Raw genomic sequence first — 21526 nt, forward strand, 5'->3', positions numbered from 1 at the left:
TAACTAGAAGATACGTGAAAGTCTACTTAACTCCCTCATTTTATATAGATAGTGAAACTGAAGCTCAGCCAGGGAAGCTAAGTGAACTGCCCAAAGTCACATAGGTAGGAAAATTATTTGAACCCAGATCTTTTTGCTTCAGTGCTCTTTGTAAAGTATCAGACTCTCGCATATGTTGTTTTACAAAGCGTGTGCTTATATTTGTTAAAATGCCCATTTACTTATGTTTTGGGGCAATAGAATTTGTTGTCTGGTAGCTTATGTTTGAATGTAATGTTAATTTATGTTTAGTATCTGTCAGGGAAAGGGGAGTGTATGTGCTGTTTTATATATAGGTTGAACTAATTAAATTTTAAAGTCAGCTGATGAGTGTGGAAGAACACCAGGAAATTTTGTGTCAGGTAGAGACTGTATAAAAGAGTAATGTGTTTAGTCTCCATCTAGTGTAAGAGACCTTCTAATGCTATTAGCAAACTGACTAAACTTTTCTACTTTGGGAAAATCTAAGGGGAGCTCATGTTTGAAAGTGAGAAAAAAATGTTATTGAAAGTATCCTAGGAAATCTTAGCATCAGTCAAAAGAAAATATTAAGCACTGATGGCAAAAAATCTATATTTTTAGTGACAAATAATCTATTAATTTCTCTCTGCTGATTTTGATGAGCATATATCTATAAAAGCAAGCATTTTATTCTGTCATTCACTCTAGAAATGGAATGGCATTTAATTAAAAAAATTAGTTATTTAGTATTTGTCATCATAGGGTACATTGGATTCCAGTTTAGAGATTTACAATGAAACATGATTTTCTGAGTAAGCTTTTAAAAAAAAACCCATGAAATACGTTTTGCATATTCATGTAACTGCTGAAAGTATAATACTAGAAATGTTCTATAACATAATTTTTAAAAATTGAGTTTTGTTGATTACTTGAAAAAAATCAGTCATTCCCCCAACTACCTACTCACCTACCCACCCAATTTTATGAGCTGTCCTTTGTAGATATGGAAAGCAGTTAACCCCATAACCAAAATGAAAAAAAAAAAAACAAACAAAAAAGCCTGACAATATTTCTCTCTGTATACCCGCCATTCCAGAGTCATAGTTCCTTTTCTTCTCTGGAGCTGCCATTGGCGATGATACTTACACAGCATTCATTTTAGTGTTCTTTTTTGCATACATTACTATAGTTGCTATGTATGTTGTTTTCCTGGTTCTGCTTTCTTCATTCTCAATCCTACTCTCTCACCTGAGCTATGTTTGCATGTCATCAATTGCATATTGAACATTTCAAAATAGATGTCATGGAGACATTTCAAATATGATTATAACAGAGCTTAGTATCTTTTGCCCAAAACCTTCCTTCTTCTAAACTTCTACATTAATGTTGAAGGCACCACTATTCTTTCATATTCTCAGGTTTTTAAACTCAGCCTTATCCTTGACTCTTAACCCTTCTTCACACAACAAAACCATACATTCAGTTGCCAAATCTTGCCATCTCTTCCTCCACATCGTTTCTTCCATTCAACCCCATCTCTTTCATTCACACAGTTACCAACTTAGTTCGGGCCCTCATCGCCTCTCACTTTGATTATTGTCTCCTAATTGATCTCCCAACCTAATGTTTCTCCCCATTTCACTCTATCCTCCATGCTGACAAAGCGATTTTCTTTCAATGCAGATCTGACCATGTCACTCACCTACTCAATTGACTTTAGTGGTTTCCTGTTTCCTTTAGAATAATAGAGAAAACACCTCTGTTTAGCTTTTAAAGTCCTTCAGAAACTGTCAGCTTTGTTGAACATTACTTTCTTCCCCCACCTCACCCCCAACGTTTAGTGATCTTGACAGATAGGTCTTCTTTTTGTTCCTTATGTACTATGCTCTATCTCATATGTCCATGTGCTAGCCTCCTCCCCATCCCTGGAATGTATTCTTTCCTCATTTCTTCTTAGTAGAATCCTTCTTTTCCTTCAAAACAAATGAAACCTTTTCTCATCCTCCCAATTGTAAACAATAGTGCCCCCTCTCTCAAGCTATCTTGTATTTAACTACTTTATATTTCTCTGTGTGTGTGTGTGTGTGTGTGTGTGTGTGTGTGTGTGTTTTCCCTTGTTTGAGAGCAGAGATTGTTTCATTCTTTTACTTGTAATAGCAGGCACATAGTAGTCAATAAATGCTTATTGATTGCATCAGTTCATAGATTTCCCCCCATGTTTTTCTGTTTCCCATGTTAGTTGTTCTTTACTACACAGTGGTTTTCCAGTATATGCATATATTATAATTTATTTAGTCATTCCCCAAATGATGGGAACCCACTAGTGTATGGTTTTTTAAAAATTTGTTTTGTTTGTTTATTATGCTACCACAAAAAGTGCTGCTCTGAAAATTTTGACGTCCATGGGATCATTATATCTTGGACCTTCTTGAGGTTTGTATTCAGAAATTTGGGATTTTTTTTTAGCAATTTATTGGCTTTTTTCCACATAAATTGCTTTCTAGAATGGTGAGAACAATTCACAGCTCCATCAACAGTGTGTTAGCATGCTTGTCTTTCCACAACCTCTCCAGCATTGAATAGTTCTATCTTTTGTTATCTTTGCCAATTTTCTGGACATCAGTTGAAACCTCAATTGTTTTGTTTAGCATTTTTCTTATTAGTGATTTGAAACAGCCTTTCATGTGATTGTTGTTGTTTTGCAATTCTTTTGAAAACTTCATTTCCTTTGACCACTTCTCCATTGGGGAATGACTGTCTATTAGTATTATGTAGGGACTTGGCACAAATACCTATCTTGGATAATACCCTATTATCAGAGGTAATTGACAAGAATATTTCTCCCTCTTGACAGTTTGATATTCTGTGCAAAAGCTTTTAATTTAATTCCTTTGTTCTTCATTTCAGAATGAAGGATGATCAGTATAGTTCCTGCCCTTCACCTATCTCACCCTTTTTGCAGAAAAAGGGTCTTGGAAGCTGAGCTCTGGAAGTTGAGCCCGAAGCTATAACATAGCAATTGATACCTTGAAATTAATTAGCAAGCTAATGTATAGGAGATGGCTCTGGGATGGGGGGGGTGAATACAGGAGAAAATGAAGGCAATGTAAAAAAACAATTATTTTTAAAAAAACAAGCCAATAAATAGTTTTCAAAGTTAAATATGCTCATTTAAATTGAATATTTGGCTTGCAATTAATTGTGATAAAAGTTTCCCATATAGGATGTGTGTTAACAAACCAGATCCTTTCTGATGATAATGGTGCTTCTTGGGTGCCTTAATTTTAGAAGAGTATTGAAGACTTTTAGGACACTACGTGACACACTGTAATAATTATTTAAGAAATGGTGTTCTAGAGGCTTACATGAATTTATAAAAATGAAAATATATGTTAGATATAAGTTTATTGGTGTTTGCCAGTGTTCACATGAAAAATCCAAATGAAAGATGTTAATTTTTACAAATTATTTTGTTGCAGAAGTATAAGTGCTTAGCTATGTACATGTCATTCAAATTTAGAAAATTATAGTACAAGTTTTGTTTTTACATAAAGACATTTTTCTAGGTGAAAATGAGTATATTTTTAAAATTTGTTACCCCACCCTTCCTAAAGTATATGCATCTGTTGGATTTTGTTGTGGTTTGTTTTTCTCTTCCCCTTCTCTGATCTCTCTTCCTGTCTCCGAACTTAGTCTTAAAAGTATCTCAAAGGTTCCTCTACTCCTGCAAAAGTTCTGTGGCCTTATCCTCTGACCTCCTCTTGTCACTTAGCTACTGTCGAGTCTAGAGTAGAATTTCCATCTTGTCATTTGCTATAGTATATAATTACAGACTTTTTAAAAAATCTGTTCTTTGAAATGATTTGGTGGTTTCACCTAAGCTTGATCACAAGACATCAACAATCGGGAGGAAGGAAGAAGTAAAGTCAGTTGCACTTAGCAGAGGGTCCAGGGAGAGCATCTTGACATGGGCAGCTATCCTTAGAATTCTCTTTAAGCAAACAAAGAATTCTGCAAGGCATAAAATTTTCTTATCCTTTCCTAGAATGTCTTGTCATTTTGGGGGGAGGGGACACTTCTTACTCTGTTCTTCATTTTTTCTAGGCTGAAATCCACTTCTATTTCTGATTTGATTGACACATACCCAGCTCTAAAAGGAAGTAGTTCTAAAGCTTTGTTTCTTAAATTTTTGTCTTAGGAAGATGAAGATTTGGTGTTACTTTCAAAGTAACTTTATTCTCCTCTATAAAAGTGGAGGAAGAGAACACTTTATTTGTTGCTTTTATGGCAGATAGGGAAGAAAATTCTCCCAAGCCCATTTTTATTTTTATCATCATTTTGTGTACTTGTGGAGGGCTTCCCTATTTGGTGTTTATGCCACCCTTGCCTTAAGGGACTCTTGCTTCTTTTTATTAATGTTTTTCAAGATGCAGGTATTCTGGTTTTGGTCTTTATTTAATAATCACTTACAGGCTACCATTAAATGAGATTTAAAAGTGTATCTTTATTGGCCTATATTATATCTTGCCCTATGAATGATGATTTTCAGAATAGTAAGAAAGTAAGACAACCATAGTGACTTGCCATAACTACTTAAGGCAGATGGTTTAAACATGTTCTTTGTTGGAGCAAAAATGCATACTTAATTGACTTCCTTGCATTTCAAACACCCACATATCAGGTGTCTTCATTTCGAGGCAAAGAAAGATAATGCTTTATCAGTAAATAAAAATCTCCCTACAAACCTAAAATAGCATTTGAGTTCTGGGATTTTTGGGAGTAAAGACTGTCCTTTTACAGCTGTATCTACTCTAAACTCTTACCAGTATCATTGCTTGTTGCAGGCAAAGAATCCCAGATGCCTTCTTTCTACTCAGTTCTAGCAGGTGACTTGATTGCAGTGGTTATTTGGTTAATGAAAAAAGTAGGAAAGAGGACTAGTTTGCTACAAGTAATTCTCCTCCTCTAGACCTAAATAATGAGATTAAAGTTTTAGGTCTCCTGTCATTACTACCATGAAAGCTTAACAGCCCATATACATACAATGCAAAATTTTTCCACATGCTTTGATCTCTGTTCCCATGATACCTGATCTTTTCACCATTTTCTATATGGGATGATCACCTTATAGACCAAAACAATTAATTTAGCAGTTTGGCTGTTTCTGCACAAGTGAAACCTAGAATTACTTGGATCTAGTCGACAAGTACCATGATTTAAACTGGGCCCCAAAACTGTAAAGTGGTTATATCCTGCTAAATTGTTAGCTAAAGGACTGGAATTTAAGAATGCCTCAAAGGAATGAGCTGTGTTAATTAATACAGCACATTTTTTAAAATCGTAAAGCAAAGAAATTAGAGATAGGATAAAAATTTTTTTTATTTCATTTCACGTGCCTAATTCTTCCGGTGTTTTATTTTTAAGTTGAGCTCCCTATGTGAGCTTTGATGATGAAAGGGCTCAGAGGAGACATGTATTATCTCCATGTATTTGAATGTAAGCAAATTTATCCTTGTTTAGTTCTTTACCATTGCTCATTCATGTTTACCTTTTTATATTTCTATTCCCTTGTGTTTGAACTCCAAAGTCTCTTTGCAGCTCTCATCTTTTTATGAAAAATGCTTGGAAGTCCTCTATTTCATTAAAAAGTTGTTTTCTTCCCTCTGTGGCATTATACTCAATTTTACTGGGTAATTCTTGACTGTATGCCCATATAGTTTCCCTTCTGGAATATCATATTCAAAGTTCTTTTTTCCTTTATGGTGGTGGCTGCTAAATCAAAGCAAATTCTGGCATCTTGGTCCTTGAATTCTTTCTTTCTGATTTCTTGCAGTATTTTTTCTTTCACTTGGAAGGTCTGAATTTTGGTTATGATATTCCTGGAAGTTTTCATTTTGGAATTTCTTTCAGTAGGTGAGTGGTAGATTCTTTCTATTTCTACTTTGCTCTCCGGTGAATTTTCTTTTAAGTTTTTTTGAAATAAAATATTAAGACTATTTTTTTTTGTCCTGGTGTTCAGGTAGTTCAATGAGTTTTAAATTTTTTCTCCTTGATCTGTTTTCCAGGTCAGTTGTTTTTTGCTATGATATATTACATTTTCTTCTATTTTCAGCTTTTTGATTTTGTTGTAATATTTCTTGATGCCTCATAGAGGCATTGGCTTCTATTTGGTCCATTCAGATTTTTTCAGAGATTTTTGTTTGGGCAAGATTTTGTACCTCTTGGGCCATCCTGTTAATTTCCTTTTCGATTCTTTCCTTCATAACTCACATTTCTTTTCCAATTTTTTTCTGAAGTGCTCTCATTCCATTATAAAATTTAATCTTTTATAAAAACATTAAAGTTTTTTTTCTTTTAACTCTTGCTTCATTTTTTCTAGGAATTTTAGTCGTTTGTGCTCAAGCTGTGTTTTGATCTAAGGCATTGCATGTAGATGTTTTGGAGTCATCTTTTTCTGGGTTTATGTCTTAAGCTTCTTTGCCAATAATAGCTGATTATGATGGTGTTCTTTGTGCATTCTTCTAGACTGCTTCTTGACTTTGAACTTGATGTTACCTCTGGACTCTGTTGCACTTCTGAGGGGCAGGCTGGACTGGTCTTATGGCTGTTTTCTTGGGGTATTGGGTGTTATTCCTGGATCACAAGGACAATACATCTGAAGTAATCCAGGATAAAGACAGATTGCTGCCCCTTCTCCCCAATCTGAGCTTTGCAGGCTCAGGACTTGGGTTTGAGGCTGTGCAAAAGTAGTCTGCTGTTGGCTTTCACCTGTGTCAGCCAGGTGGAGAGTTCTGTTGGCTTTGGGCAGCAGAATTTTTGGTTCTCTTTTGGTCTGAGATTACTACCTGGCTTTTCTTCTGCAGGCTGGGCTAGACTGGAAGTGAGACCCTGTTTCTCTTGGGCTCAATATCATAAGGCTAACTTCTAAATTTCCTGCTTTATCCATACAAAGCCCAGGCCCTCTCTACCCAGGAATGCTATTCCTTTGTACAGGTCTCCTTCTCAGTTTGACCTGGATCTGTGACCCAGAACTGGGTATGTACCTGTCTCCACTGTTGTGTTCTGGTATGGATCTAGGTCTGGGACCTCCTCCAGCCCAGCTGCACAGTCTCTCCCTGGGGACTGAAGAGTCCACACTTCAGGCTTTTGACTCACCCTATCGCCAGTGTCCTTAGACCTCCCTGTCTGTCTTTTTATGCTGATAGGGGCTGTGTACAGGATTTCTGATTTTTTTTTTCTGGATTTCCCCATCAAGATTCAGTTTGGTCCATTTTCTAGATCTGTCTGAAGGATGAGATCTCACCTACACTGCTTCCCATCACTCACTGTCCCACTTTCTCCCCCATTAGACTTTTCTTTCTTGTGTTAAAAGAAGCTAAATAAGTCAAATGAGTTCTTTAGGTTAAATGAAATGTTTCTCTGGGGGAGTATCTACTTATCCTCCTTTCTTTTAGAATGACAGAAAAAGAATTATTTTCCTTTCTGTTTAGCTTCCCTAGCATTTAATAGGAAAGAATGTCCTAGTCTAGTATTTCCCAGGAAGCTGGAGGTAATCTTCTTTCCACTTGCTTAAAAAAAAAAAAGGAAATAGTCTCTCTCCCTACCCCCATAACCCCTTTCCTGCCCTGCAGTAGAATTTATAAGAAAGAAGAAAACTGCATAATATGTGTTCCCACTCTTAGGAACAGGATAAAGAAGTTTTGAAAAATGTTTGTGGGATCTTATTGCAAACTTTGTGGTTTCTAGTGGTAGAAAGAAAGATGCATCTTTTATACTCTGTGATAATCTCCTTAATGAATACTATACCATCATAGAATTGTAGAATTAAAAGTATTCTAATAAATAATCTTGCCCAACTCTCACCTGATACACAAATTCTGTTTACAGAAACTCAGACAAATGATCTTCTAGCCTCTGCTTGAATACCTTCCAGCATAGGAATTCATTTTGTCTTGACATAGCCAGTTCCATAGAGCTATCATTGCATGTAGTAGTGTTTGGTAAATATTGCTATCTTACCTAATCTAATCTCAGTTGTCATAGACCAAACATAGGAAAAAATGGAAAATGTATTACTACACTGCTAGAGATTGGTGGAACAGGCTAAAAGTTTTGATGTGAATTATGTAGTGATTGATAGAGTACAGATTAGACTTTCATTCTTCAATGAGTTTTTTAGTTCTGGTAGTGTAGAAAAAGTATAGATTTGCCTTAGAAGTAATTTATCTTCTAAGGCACACCATTGAGTTTACTTCTATATTTTGCCTGAATGATCTGAGTATCTCATGCTAAGTTAATAACTGACATTAATCCTAGCAGTAAATTAATTTTCACTGAAAATATTTTTTGAAAATATTAATATTACATTTTCAATGTTTACCAAATGCCACTTTAGTAACTGAATTCTCTACTTTAGTGTCTTGTTAGTCCCAAATCGGATTAAATCCAGAACCTGTGAACCTCAAATTAAAATTAAACCATTATGAATATTCAGAATATCTAAACTGTGTAAACACTTAAATTCTTGCTACTTGAATAATAATCCACTTTTTATGAATCATATTGATGCAATAAAAGCATGCTTAAGGTTTTACAGAATTGCCAGGTTTAAATTTCAGAGTTAGATGGAACCAATAGAAGCTGACATATAAAAGGATTCATTGTAATTTCAGAACATAACTGATTTATATAGCACTTAAAGGTTTGCAGAGCATTTTATATATGCATTAGTTTCATTTGAGCTTTATTGTTGTTGTTAGTCATTTTGGTCATATCTGACTCTTCATGGACCCCATTTTTGGGTTTTCTTGACAAAAGTACTAGAGTGGCTTGCCATTTGCTTCTCCAGCTCATTTTTACAGATAAGAAACTGAGGCAGAGTGAAGTGACTTGCCCAGGGTCACACAGCTAGTAAGTGTCTGAAGTGGGATTTGAACTGAGGAAGAGGAGTCTTCCTGACTCCAAGAAAGCCCAAAAAATATCACCACTTGAAAAACCCTGGAACAGCTGAACCAGAAGAAGGATGGGGTGCAGCAGTCCAGTAGCCCAGGTAGCTTGAGGAATTAACTGGAAAGGCCCCTCTTATCTTGGGGGAAGGGGAGCAGTACAGAATGGGAGGCATCCCACCTCAGCATACCAGGAAGAGATCCTGAAGCTCAGGTGGTGGAGCAGGCAAACACCAACACCTGGACCCCCAAGTGCCTCATTGAGGGTGGGGGAACTGGTGGAAACCAGCTCAGAAAACCACCAGGCACCTCAGCACTCTAGCATTCTACAGCAACCGACTCTCCCAGTGCCTCAGCAAAACCAAGGGAAGCAGCACTCCAAGGGGCCCCAGACAAATAAACACCCTACAACATCCATCTAAAAGGAGCTGAAGAAAGCAAAAGGAAGGAAAGGCCTGGGTGAGCAGGAAATCTCCAGGAGTTGCACTACCCAATCCTTCCCCTGGAGTTCCAGTATTGCTGATTCCAGCCCAACACCAGGTAAGCTGCCAGAATCCTACAGCCTCCAACTGCCAACATTGGAGGCCCTAGCACACAAAGCCGTTGACCAGGCCCTAGGCTCCCAACACAAGAAGCTTGGGTCAGTGCCCTCTGCTTTCCCACCAGGAGAGCCCAGTCTGTTTAAAGGCCAGGAAATAAGCAAATACCATGAGCAAAAAGAAACGTACGATAGATTCTTATTATGGGAAGAGTGAAGATCAAGGCAGAAATTCTGAAGAGGACAACATTGCCAACAAACCCACATCTGGAACCTCAAAAGAGAATATGAACTGGTCTGAAGCCCAAAAAGCCTTCTTAGAAGAGCTCAAGAAGGATTTTAAAAGTCAAATGAGAGAGATAGAAACAAAAATGGGAAAAGAAATGAGAGTTATGCAGGAGAGAGTCAATGGCTTGGAAAAGGAAGGACAAAAATTAACTGTAGAAAGCAAGTCCTTAAAAAATACAATTGGCCAACTGGAAGAAAAAGTACAGTGAAGAAAACAAGTCCCTAAAAAATGCAATTGGTCAGATGGGCAAGGAGGTACAAAATCTAATAGAAGAAAACAATTTGTTAAAAATTAGAATTGAGCAAATGGAAGCTAATGACTCTATAAGAGAGCAAGAATCAGTCAAACAAAAACAAAAGAATGAAAAAATAGATGAAAACGTAAAATATCTTATTGGTAAAACAACTGACCTGGAAAATCAGTCCAGGAGAGATAATTTAAAAATTATTGGTCTACCTGAAAATCATGATGAAAAAAAGAGCCTGGACAGTATCTTTCAGGAAATCATAAAGGAAAACTGCCCTGAGGTTCTAGAACCAGAGGATAAAAATAGCCATAGAAAGAATCCACTGATCACCTCCTGAAAGAGATCTCAAATTGAAAACACCATTGGAATATAGTAGCCAAATTCCAAAATTACCAGGTCAAAGAGAAAATACTGCAAGCAGCCAGAAAGAAACAATTTAAATGTCATGGAACCACAGTCAGGATTACACAGGACCTTGCAGCTTCTACATTAAAAGACCATAGGACGTGGAATATGATATTCCCTATGGCAAAGGAGCTTGGATTACAACCAAGGATCAACTACCCCAGTGAAAATGAGCATAATCTTTCAGGGGAAGAGATGGATATTCAACGAAATAGGGGACTTCCATATCTTTCTGATAAAAAGACCAGAGCTCAACAGAAAATTTGATCTTCAAATACAAGACTCAAGAGAGTCATAAAAAGGTAAATGGGACAGAAAGAAACAGCATGTTATTAATAAGGGCAAATTGTTTACATCCCTCCTTACAAGGGAAGATGACACTTGTAACTCTTGAGGTCTGTATTGTTATTATACATGTTAAAGTCAGATAAAGCCTATCTTTCTTCTCTTTTTTCATTAACTCTTGGAAGGAAAAGTTGCTTCTTCCACCCAAGATTCCCATGATTTCTGTCTGACCAACAAATTCCTCCTCATTGGACAGGATCATATATAGAATAGAATTTCTCCTTATTTGTTATCCTAACTTTTGAAAGACAAAATTATCAGCAGTGCAAGAGTGTTAGTTGCTCTTCTTTCAACTGAGTGAAAAGCTCATGGCCACATAATTTAACTTCATCATTTGTGGCCTGTCTTTGTGGCAGCAAAATCTGTGTCAAGATATATTTAGTTTTTATCTTGTAATATTAATTGGCTTCCCATTTACAACTTCTGGAAGAATAATGAAACTGGTAATCTAATGATTTCTATCCTAAATTTTGTTCGTAATTTAATATCTGGACTACTACCTTCTTTTGCAAAATGTTACCTCTTGAGGCTGTTGTGAATTCATAAATTGATATGTTTACATTATGGTTTATACCCTCAAAATATTAGTTATTTAGATTTTTCCAGATTTTGCCTAATTTTCACTTTATCTTCATTGACTAATGGAAAAATCAGAGTTAGAAGAAACCTCAAATATTAGTTAATCTGACTCTCTACAACCTGGCCCTCATTATAGTTCCAGCCTCATTGGGTATTATTCTCCTTACCATACTCCTATACGTAACCAAACTGACTTCTCTTTGTTTCTCACTCACAATATTCCACTTCATGTCCTTATACTGGTGGTATCACATGCATGGTTTCCCTTCCTCCTTGCTTCTACCTCATGGAGTTGGTCTTTTCTTTTAAAGTTTAGGTACAGTTTAGGTACCAGCTTTTGCATGAACCTTGCTCTGATCTTCAGAATTGCTACTGCCATGCCTCCCACACTATTTAACTATATATTTAACTACTTTATGTGTATGTTTGTGTATGCCTCTGTGTGTATATTTAGTAATCTCATGATATACACACATATGTACACATATATGTACATGCATGTGTGTATGTATATATACGCACATGCACACACACTCACATACACATAAAATTGTTGTCTTCCCCATTAGAATATTATTGCCTTTTGGGTAGGAATTTTTTTTTTCATTTCTGTTAGCTCCTCTGCCTCAAGTCTTTTTTAAGAGGCAGCTAGGTAGCAAAGTGGATAAAGTACTGGCCCTGAGTCAGGAGTACCTGAATTCAAATCTGGCCTCAGACGAAACACTTAACTAGCTGTGTGACCCTAGGCAAGTCACTTAACCCCAATTACCTAAAGAAATAAAAATAAAAAAACAATTAAGCCTTTCTTTACTCCAGTCCATCTTCTCCTGATCTGCCTTAGTGGTTTTCCTAAAGCACAGATATTACCTTGTCACCTTACCAATATAAACTATTGAAAGTAGAGATAAAATAGCACCATCAGCCATGATTATAACTGAATTTTAAGTGGCATGATATTATTTATTAGCGAGATGAGTGAGAGCTATATAATTTTAGAGCTGTAAGACCTCAAGGATTTTTCAATCCAAATCCTTCATTTTATCGGCGAGGAAAGTGAGGTTCACTTGGGATTATAAACTGACCCAGATCACACTTAGTGCCAGAGTCAAAACTAGAATCCCTTGGCTACCTGTACCAATATGTTTATAATAATAATAATGATGATACCTTACATTTATAAATTGCTATAAAACTGCCTTTTATGTGCATTCATCTCATTTGTTTCTCAGTAATCTTGTTAGGTAACCAGGACAGCTATTATCCCTGTTTTGCAGACTGGGAAACAGAGGTTCAAAAAGTTTAATTGTCTTGCTCAAGGTCCAATGACAGAGCTACAAGTCAAACCCAATACATTTGACTGCAGGTCTACTGTCCTTTCCTTCCTTAGCTCTGAGTTTGAGGTGTCTGTATACAGTTTGACCCAGTATCATCATTAGGAATCAAATACTCCTGTTACTCTTCTAATCTTAAAAGCTTTATAACTCTGTAATTCTATCCTCCTAAGCCACACTCATGGTTTCTTTCACTGATGTTACCTTTAAGATGCTTCACCTTTTTCCATTATCTCTCTTCTGCCCCTTTGGTCACCATGTAAAGAAATCAGTATTGTTTTTGATAGCTGAGAAAAAGTAGAATATATTCTCCTAAAATACTCAGATAATTGGGTCCCCATTGTAAAGACCAGACAGGGGCTGAAAACAACAGGCCTTTTTAGACTTGCATCCTCCTTGCCTGTTTATTAGTCATACTCATATCAAATGGAACTGCTAACATTTGGATATAGTCTTGGTCATTTAGGCAGAGCCTCAAGGGCTTCTGCTGTTGGCAAGTTATACTGAAGAACTCCTTACTTTTATTTGGAATGACAGTCAAATGGTTATAATCCTTATACTGTACTAAAGAGGCTCAAGAAGACTCTGTTTTACAAACTATTTTTGTTTCTAGAATTCATGTGTACATAGACTTTGTGAAACTAGAAATTATTCCTTCCATAGAAACAGCAATGTTATTTATACTGATTACGTTTTTAGGTTAGCCCACAAAAGCTTATGATATTGTTGGAAAATGATGTGCTTGCAACTTTAAAAAACAGAAAACTATTCTTGCAATTTTAACATTAAAAAAAATAAAGCAAGACATTCTCTGCCTCTGTACAAACAAGTGTAATGTTGCCAGTAAGATGAGAAAAAGGATAGTGATCTGTTCACTTTATCTAATTACAGATGGCAGAGTAGGTTGATTCCTTCAGTAAATTGAAAAACATACCAAGAATACATTTCTCATATCCCTCTTTCCCTTCATCCCCTCAGCCCATGAATTCCTGATTTGGCTTAGTGAAAAACAATGTATTATTCTAAAGGAACAGTAGCCAACTGCTTCCTGACCCTGTCCTGAGGATAGGGAGTGGGAAGTGATGAACTCTAGTGATACAAAGGCATATGAGGATCAAGTAAAGAATGGGAGTATTCTGAGAAGCAGATTAGGGCTCCCACGAGGCAATATAAAGGCTGAGGGACAGGGACACTGAGAATAAAACCCCTAGAGCAACTTCGTTTGGCTCTAGAGACCAAGCATTTAAATATTTTTATCTCACAAATAAAATGAAGAGAGAATTACAGTTAAAGTAGAGAGGGAAGGAAACATGGAAGCATAACTCCTGTATGAGCTCCAGAAGGAAATTTGATATGGAGAGGGATGAAAAAAGAACAAAGTATAGATGAGATAATGAGTCAGACAGTTTCCTGTTAGCAAGTAATACCACTGTGCCAGGACAGGTAGTTGCTAGATTGACAAAAGCTGGGGGGACAGAAAAACCTTTGGTGATTGGGGGGTAAGGGAAAAACCAGCGTCATGCAAGTGGCCATTTGTAAAGATGTGCATCACTCAGAACTCAAGGTTGTTAAAATGTTTCTTTTCTTTACCTAAGAAGGGACAAATTTCTTCCAATACAAATGATTTCACTACTCTAGTCCTCTCACAAATTTGTGTTTTGTTTCCTTTTCTTTTTCTGTGTAAGAGAATGTGACATTTCTTATAGTACAAAATGGTTATTATTTCTGAAGTTATGTGATCCTGGATGAGTCACTTTGCTGGTTTGGGCCTTAGTTTCCTAATTTGTAAAATGAAAATGTTGAACTAGCTGCCCTGAGAACATTCTAGTTCTGATGCTCCTTTCTCCGTCCATATTTCACGCTTCATTACTTTGCTCTCTCTTGCTAGCCAAGCTACTTCTGTAATGCCAATTTATGTAGGTAATTAGTTAGACATTGCATTTTTTTGTGCCTTTGGACTCCATGATTTTTTTGTGTGAAGTTCTTCTGTTTAGTGAAATATATTACAAATGCCTGCCTTTGGTTATCATGCTAACTCAAGTAATACCAGTCTTGCCACTTTTGTTTGTGATATTTAGACTTAAAATGATTTCTCTCAAGGGACAACTTTGAGATTTTGCGTCTTAAGATATCAGTGTGGTTTATGATTTACTAACAACATATATAATTATATATTGCAGATACTGGACCTATCATGATGAAAGATTTTTATACATGTTAATGGAATATGTTCCTGGAGGAGAACTTTTCAGCTATTTGAGAAACATGGGACGTTTCAATAACAGCACAGGACTATTTTATTCTGCAGAGATTATCTGTGCAATAGAATATCTGCACTCCAAAGAAATAGTTTACAGAGATCTAAAACCTGAAAATATATTATTAGATAAAGAAGGCCATATCAAGCTCACTGATTTTGGATTTGCTAAAAAGCTAGTAGACAGGTAAGATATGAAGTCTTTTAATTTTGAAATTTGAAAATTGTGAAAGTTAATAGTTGAAAAATTGTTTGCTTACCACTTAGATGCTTCTTTTGATTAATAAGATTTATCATTTTTACATGACTAAAATGCATATTTGGTGTAAATTATATGTGTGCATGCATACAAACACATGTATATGGATACATATATGCATACACATGTATAATCATGCATACACACACATATATACATGAGTGTGTCTATAAAATTACCTTCACAAATAATTAATGGTTGAATTAGCTAGTTGTGTGAGAAGTTATTTTGACAGGAGAGAATGAACAAATATGAAAAATAGAAACATCTTATAAAACAACAGTCTTGGATTATTTATCAAGCTTGTGTTTGTTCCCATGCAACTGATTAGGCCCTGAGAGTGTTACTGTATTACTAGGATAGTATGATACTCAATGTTCATAATTAAACCATGAGTAATCAAGAAAAAGGTAAATTATATTTAGAATATTGCACAATATTCTAAATAATAATATTAATTTATATTCTGAATATTCAAGAAAGGGTACTGTTTAATATATTGTAGAAAGATTTCCATCAAAAATATCTTACCAAAATGTTTAACCTTCAGTTGTCGAACAGATAAATTATATGGAAAACTTCTTTGTCATATAAGGTCAGATAAAGATGTATGTCAATTTATAGCCTTCTACAAATATCTATTTTTCTACTTTGGTAGGCTATAAAGAGTTTGGCTTTCTCAGGAAAATTTGACACTATGCTTTCAGGGAGGAATTAATACTATTTATTCTACATATTCTTCCTCAATCATTTTAGTTGTTGTATCTATGAATATTTTTAAATGGAATGATTTCTCAGTTAAATGTACTATGAACCAGATAGCCCCACCATTTAAAAGTTAATTATTTAGATCCATAAGGATAAATCAAAGAAGTGCATTATAAAGAGCAGGGTCAGCTAGAGATTTAATCATAGTGACTTGACAGATTTTAAGAATCTGGTTTAGAGTGTAGGTGCTGCCACACTGTGGTTGTTATGAATTTTCATCTGTGAAGACAAATCAGTCTGTCTAACCCTTTTTTGTTATAGATGAGGAAACTGAGGCTTTGTGTCTAACAATTTAAAAAAATAGTTTATATGGAAGACTGATTGAAATAGAAGTAATGGAATTTTCTCTTTAAACTATTGGTGTTTCATTTTTGCTTTTATAATATTTATTCTTCAGTGAATCTTTTTGCTCAGAAAACATAATTAACACCCAAAAAAGTAAAAACATTTTTACTTTTTATTTTAAAAGTATTTTAAGGAGGAGCAAATATTAATTGTCTGGAGGAATTTGGTACTATGTTGATATAACTATGGGAATTTAAAAATGTACTTAAATCTCTCCTACTATGCAAGTCATAGCTTGGTATGCTATCCTGCTGTAATTAATTCTTTCTCATGTCTCGTTAGTGTCTGATATTGACAAATAGATTTAGAAAATAACCAATTTAAATTCTTTAGTAAAAGACAGCCTCTTTTGATCCTGTTCTTATCATGGTAGCTAGTCTATATTCATTCTTTAGGTATACATACAGGTATACATGATCATTGGGTAAGGTTTGTACAATAGAAATGAGGTAGAATAATTTGGGATGAAGATAAATGTAATGTCTACTTTAGATTTTCATGGATGCATAGAAGTATTATGATTTTTCTTTTAAAAAGGAGAAAAACAAGTATGGTTTAAGCAAACAGAATAAATATATATTTTAGAAAAGTGTTTTAAAATATACTCAATGTTTAATAATACAAGCAAATTTTACTTTTAATAATTTTATATGATAAAGGTGCATTTTAAAGTTTATATAAATGTATCATTACTTAAAATACATTTTAACAATAGTGTTTTATTAGAAATACTCTATATTACTTCATTGATTATAATTATTTTCCTTGATATGGTTTGTTTTTTTACATTGCTTTTTTGGTACTTTTAGACTAAGGGTTTAAAACTAATAATTAATTGCTTTTTTTGAAACTTTGGTATTCAAACTTTGTTTTATGTAGAAGAAATTGACATAAGTCCAAGAAGAAAAGTTATATTTAGTTTTGATTGAAGCTTTGTCCTAGAACAGCACATTAAACAATTGTTCTGTAATTCCTTTTATAATCTGGGAATGCATTTAGTTTAAGTCACCTTAAATTTTCATTTCTGGAACCTCACTGGATAAATCGGAACCTTGATGGTCAGTATTTTTTACTGTAATGTATCAGTTTAACTATGGCGCATGTAAGCATAGTAGAATCAAACCTGCATAAGATAACATTTTCTTCATTAAGGCTGTTTGGGGATGAATAAAGAGATTTAGGGATTGTAAGTGCCTTCGGAACAGGTACTGTTTCATTTTTATTTCTATATCCCTTCACCAAGGAGAGTGCCTGGCACATAGTAGGTACTTATTGATTGACTGATACTGATCCCAAGGGAAGGAAAGGAATCATGAGATAGGAATACTTCTTTACCCTCAGGACAATACACAGGTAAACAAGTATTTGTTTTATTTAGTTACCTGTATCTTCTGTATAGGAGGATAGTTAGCAGAACCTAAGCAGGAATCACAGAAGCATAGAATGTTAGAGCCAGGACATTAAAAATATAGGGCAGTCTTCTCACTTTGCAGGTGAGGAAACTGAGACCCATAGAAATAAAGTACCTTGATCAAGGTCGTTCTCAGGAACATGGATTTAGAGACTGAATGGGGCTTAGGTCATTAAGTCTGAACTCCTCACTTTACAGATGAGTAGAAACTGAGGCCAAGTGACTTGTTTGCTCAGCGTCACACAGGTAGTATCTGGCAGGATCTGAAACTAGGTCTCTTTTACTTCAACTTCAGCGTTCTGCCCACTGCGTACGACACACTGCCTCCGTCTGGGGTGCATTTCCACATGGCTACTTATAGCAGATTGAGGATTTATAACTGCTCTTCTTCAATTCAGCCAATATTTATGAAGCATCTGCTGTCCTGCTATAAGTAGTAGAATGTTCAGCTCTGTGAGCAAGACATTGTACTCTTTTTAATGCTCCTAAGACTGTATTAGTTTTTGTGGCAACTGTGTCACAGTTGATTATATTGGATATGTGGTTAACTAAAAGTAAAACTTTTTTTTTTATTTGAACACTAATTACTGTCAAACTACATATTGTAGAATGGGCCTAATTCAGGCCAGTCTGACATAATACTCCTGCCATAGTATGTGTCCGCCATCCTGTACTTTTGAAATAGATATTTTAAAAAAAGCCAAAACCCTCTAAATGTAGGATGTAACATTGAGCCCTGGTAAATTTCATTGTGTAAACTGGGACCAAATGCTACAGCTATCAAGGCTGGAATCTTGATTTTTTTCACCCCTTGTATTAGCTATCCCTTCTAGCTTTTTTACCCTGTACAAACTTGATAAGCCTTCTACGTCTTCATCAAAGTTAATTGATTAAAAATGGAGAGTAAGGCCAAGGACGGACAGATAGATCCCTGTGGCAAGACAATAGAGGCCTTCTTCAAGGTTGACACCAAACCATTAACCAGTGCTCTTTGCCTACAGTTATTCAACCATATGATTCCAACTGCGTAATCTTGGTTCTTTCACCCCTCTGGACCTCAGTTTCATCATCTATAAAATGAAGGGCATTGATTTGATGGTTTCTAAGGGCTCTTCCACCTCAAAAATTCTGTTAAGTTTTGACTCTTATCTAACCATATACTTATCCAAGCCCTATTTCTTTAACTTACTCATCAGACTGTCATAAATGACCTTGTAAGTGTTTTGCTGGAATAAACCTAATATTTTGTAAATAATACTATAACTTCATGAAGCAGTTTGGGGTGTGTGCCTGTGTTGTTTTGTGTGTGTTTATGTGTGTGTGTGTGAGAGAGAGAGAGAGAGAGAGAGAGGGAGAGAGAGAGAGAGAAAGGGATAGAAAGGAAAGAGAAAAAAGGAGAGAGAGAAGGAAATTAATTCTCTTGGTAATCTTGAGGTCAGCCATCATCTCTGTTTAAAAAAAAAAGAAATTGAAGCTTTTAGAGGTTAAATGATTTGTCTGATATCACCTAGCTAGTAATTTACAAAGGGGAATCTTGAACCCAGATCTTCTTAGTCCTATTTATACTACCCATCAAGATACATTCATCATTCTAATAATCCTATCAAAGAGATCAGGTTAACTTTACATGACTTGGGTTAACTTTACGTGATTCAATTCAACATTTATCAAGTGCCTGTTCTTAGTATTAAGTGACTTATTAGTAAGCATCCTGGGTTTTTGTGGGTCTTCCTTTCTTTTCCCAAGAGTTATCCTCTGTTTAACATTTTTTCCCCTAGAATTTGCCAGAGATCAATGGTAAGTTCATCAGCCTGCCCATAGTCTAGAATTGATTTCTTTTCTAATTTTGAAAATTGGCAACTTTGTTCATAACCAGTCTTCTTGACATCTTTTTCCCTTCAAATCATTTCTGATAGATAACTGACAGTGAATCTGCAACCCTTTAATGATGGGACCAAACTGATGAAAAAGGAGGCTATAAGGATAGGTTTCTTTGGAGAAGTCACACTTGGTAGCATATTTGCAGTGATACTAACTGTGACAGAACTCAGGCCTAGGAAGAAACTTTTGACCTTGGAATTTAATTATAAAGAAAACAAACAAAAATGTACTAGGTGAGTTCTGTATAACAAAGCATTTTCCTTGTGGTTAGTGATGAGAGAAAAATAAATAGACTTTCTCCTAAGTCAATTCAACAAACAATAGATAGCTGCTACGTATGGGACACCATGCTAGACTTTGAAGATACCTTGAAAAGTAAGAACCAATTTCTGCCTACAAGAAACTTATGTAATCATTTTGCAGTGCTACTAATAAGAGCTCACATATGGCACATTAAGGTTTATAAAGCACTTTAATTCATTATATCATTTTTATCTTCATAGTGACCCTAGGAATGAGGTGCTCTTCTAGAGATGAAGAAATCAGCTCAGAGAAGTTGCGACTTGCCCAGGGTCACAAAGCTGCCTTGATCCTAGATCTTTCTGAGCCCCAATCCAGTGTTCTCTCCACCTTCCTGTTCTGCATCTTAGATCTTTACATCTTCTAAGACAGATGAGGCATGTAGACAAATAACTATAATACATATTAAAACATGATGACTACAAAGGAAGAGTTCAAAATAACATGAAATTTCTGAGGAGAGAGATAAGTTGTGGCTAGAAGAGTCAAATTAGGCTTAATGGAGGAGTTGACTTAGAAGGAAGGGAATAATTAACAAACAAAACAAAACAGAACATGCCAATTCTAAGCATTAAAGAATAGTGTGAGGAACTATGTGTACAGCAATGGGAGAGTGCAGGAAAAGAGTAGGGAATTTGGAAAAGTTCAGTTTTGGGTAGATTTTAGAGTGTATGGAAGGAGTAATGAAGCTAACAAGGTAAGTTGGAATCCTGAATAGTGGAGAGCTTATACTTTCTTTGATAGGCGAAGGGAAACAGAAAGAACTAAGGTAATAGCAAAGGTAGTGGGAACAAAAGGGGTGGATATGAGAGAGGTTTTACAGACAAGATCAGTCATTCAGCAAACTTCCTTCAAGTGTCAATCAGTTTGATTAATTACTGGCAGTATTCTTAAACACATTATGTAAAGGATAGTTTATAAGCACTTAGAGAAGTGGTAGATTACTAATACCCAATAGTAGTTCATCATTCTGTCTCATACAAGCTGATCGTCATTTTCTTTTATTTTTTTACAAGATTACTATAATGGTAGATCAAGAGAATGCTAATAATGTGTTAGATTCAAAATGTAGATGCAAAACCTACTGAAGAAACAGATGCAAAGAGTAGTGAATTGATGTTAACCTGGAGAGGTCTATAATATGATGTCATTATGCTCTATTCCCTGTCCTTTTCTGTTCAATATTTTCTCACAGAAGTGGATGGAGACAGATTATTAAATTTGTGAGTGACATGAAGATGAAAAGGTGAGCTTCTGTGTTGGTTACCAAAACAGTGCCTCTACCCCTTCTTGTGCTAGTTGTTACCTTTGCTCTAGTCTTACTTTTTCCTTTACAGACAGACTATGGTTGACCAGCTGAACTATACACTATTCTTTAGACTTGAATTTTGCTCCCTTGTCCAAAACCCACTCCTGCCTTGCCAAAACCAAACCTTGATTTGTCCCTAACATCTCCAATTCAGGATTCTCCAATCCTACTCTTGATGTCCTGGAGACAATGAAACAACTTTGATAATTGACTCCATTACAAATGTGTTAATGTAATTTTATATGGGTATCTTTTTATTCTTCCCTGATTGACTCACGTTCCTTAAAGCCTGTCGCATACCTTTTTTTCCTTTCCTC

At 35.5% G+C, this 21526-nt stretch overlaps 1 protein-coding gene across 6 annotated transcripts in view; it reads left to right on the forward strand.

Moving 5' to 3' along the window:
- PRKX (protein kinase cAMP-dependent X-linked catalytic subunit) overlaps window positions 1-21526 on the forward strand; it is a 141515-nt gene that overhangs the window by 78111 nt on the left and 41878 nt on the right. For all 6 annotated transcript variants that reach the window (XM_078146128.1, XM_078146129.1, XM_020992891.2 and 3 more), the window contains exon 3: window positions 14860-15123. In XM_078146128.1, the coding sequence (XP_078002254.1) occupies window positions 14860-15123 (264 nt within the window). The remainder of the gene's footprint in view (window positions 1-14859; window positions 15124-21526) is intronic.

Source organism: Phascolarctos cinereus, unplaced genomic scaffold (assembly GCF_003287225.1).
Source record: "Phascolarctos cinereus isolate Bilbo 61053 unplaced genomic scaffold, phaCin_HiC Scaffold_726;HRSCAF=1367, whole genome shotgun sequence".
Classification (NCBI taxonomy): Eukaryota; Metazoa; Chordata; class Mammalia; order Diprotodontia; family Phascolarctidae; genus Phascolarctos; species Phascolarctos cinereus.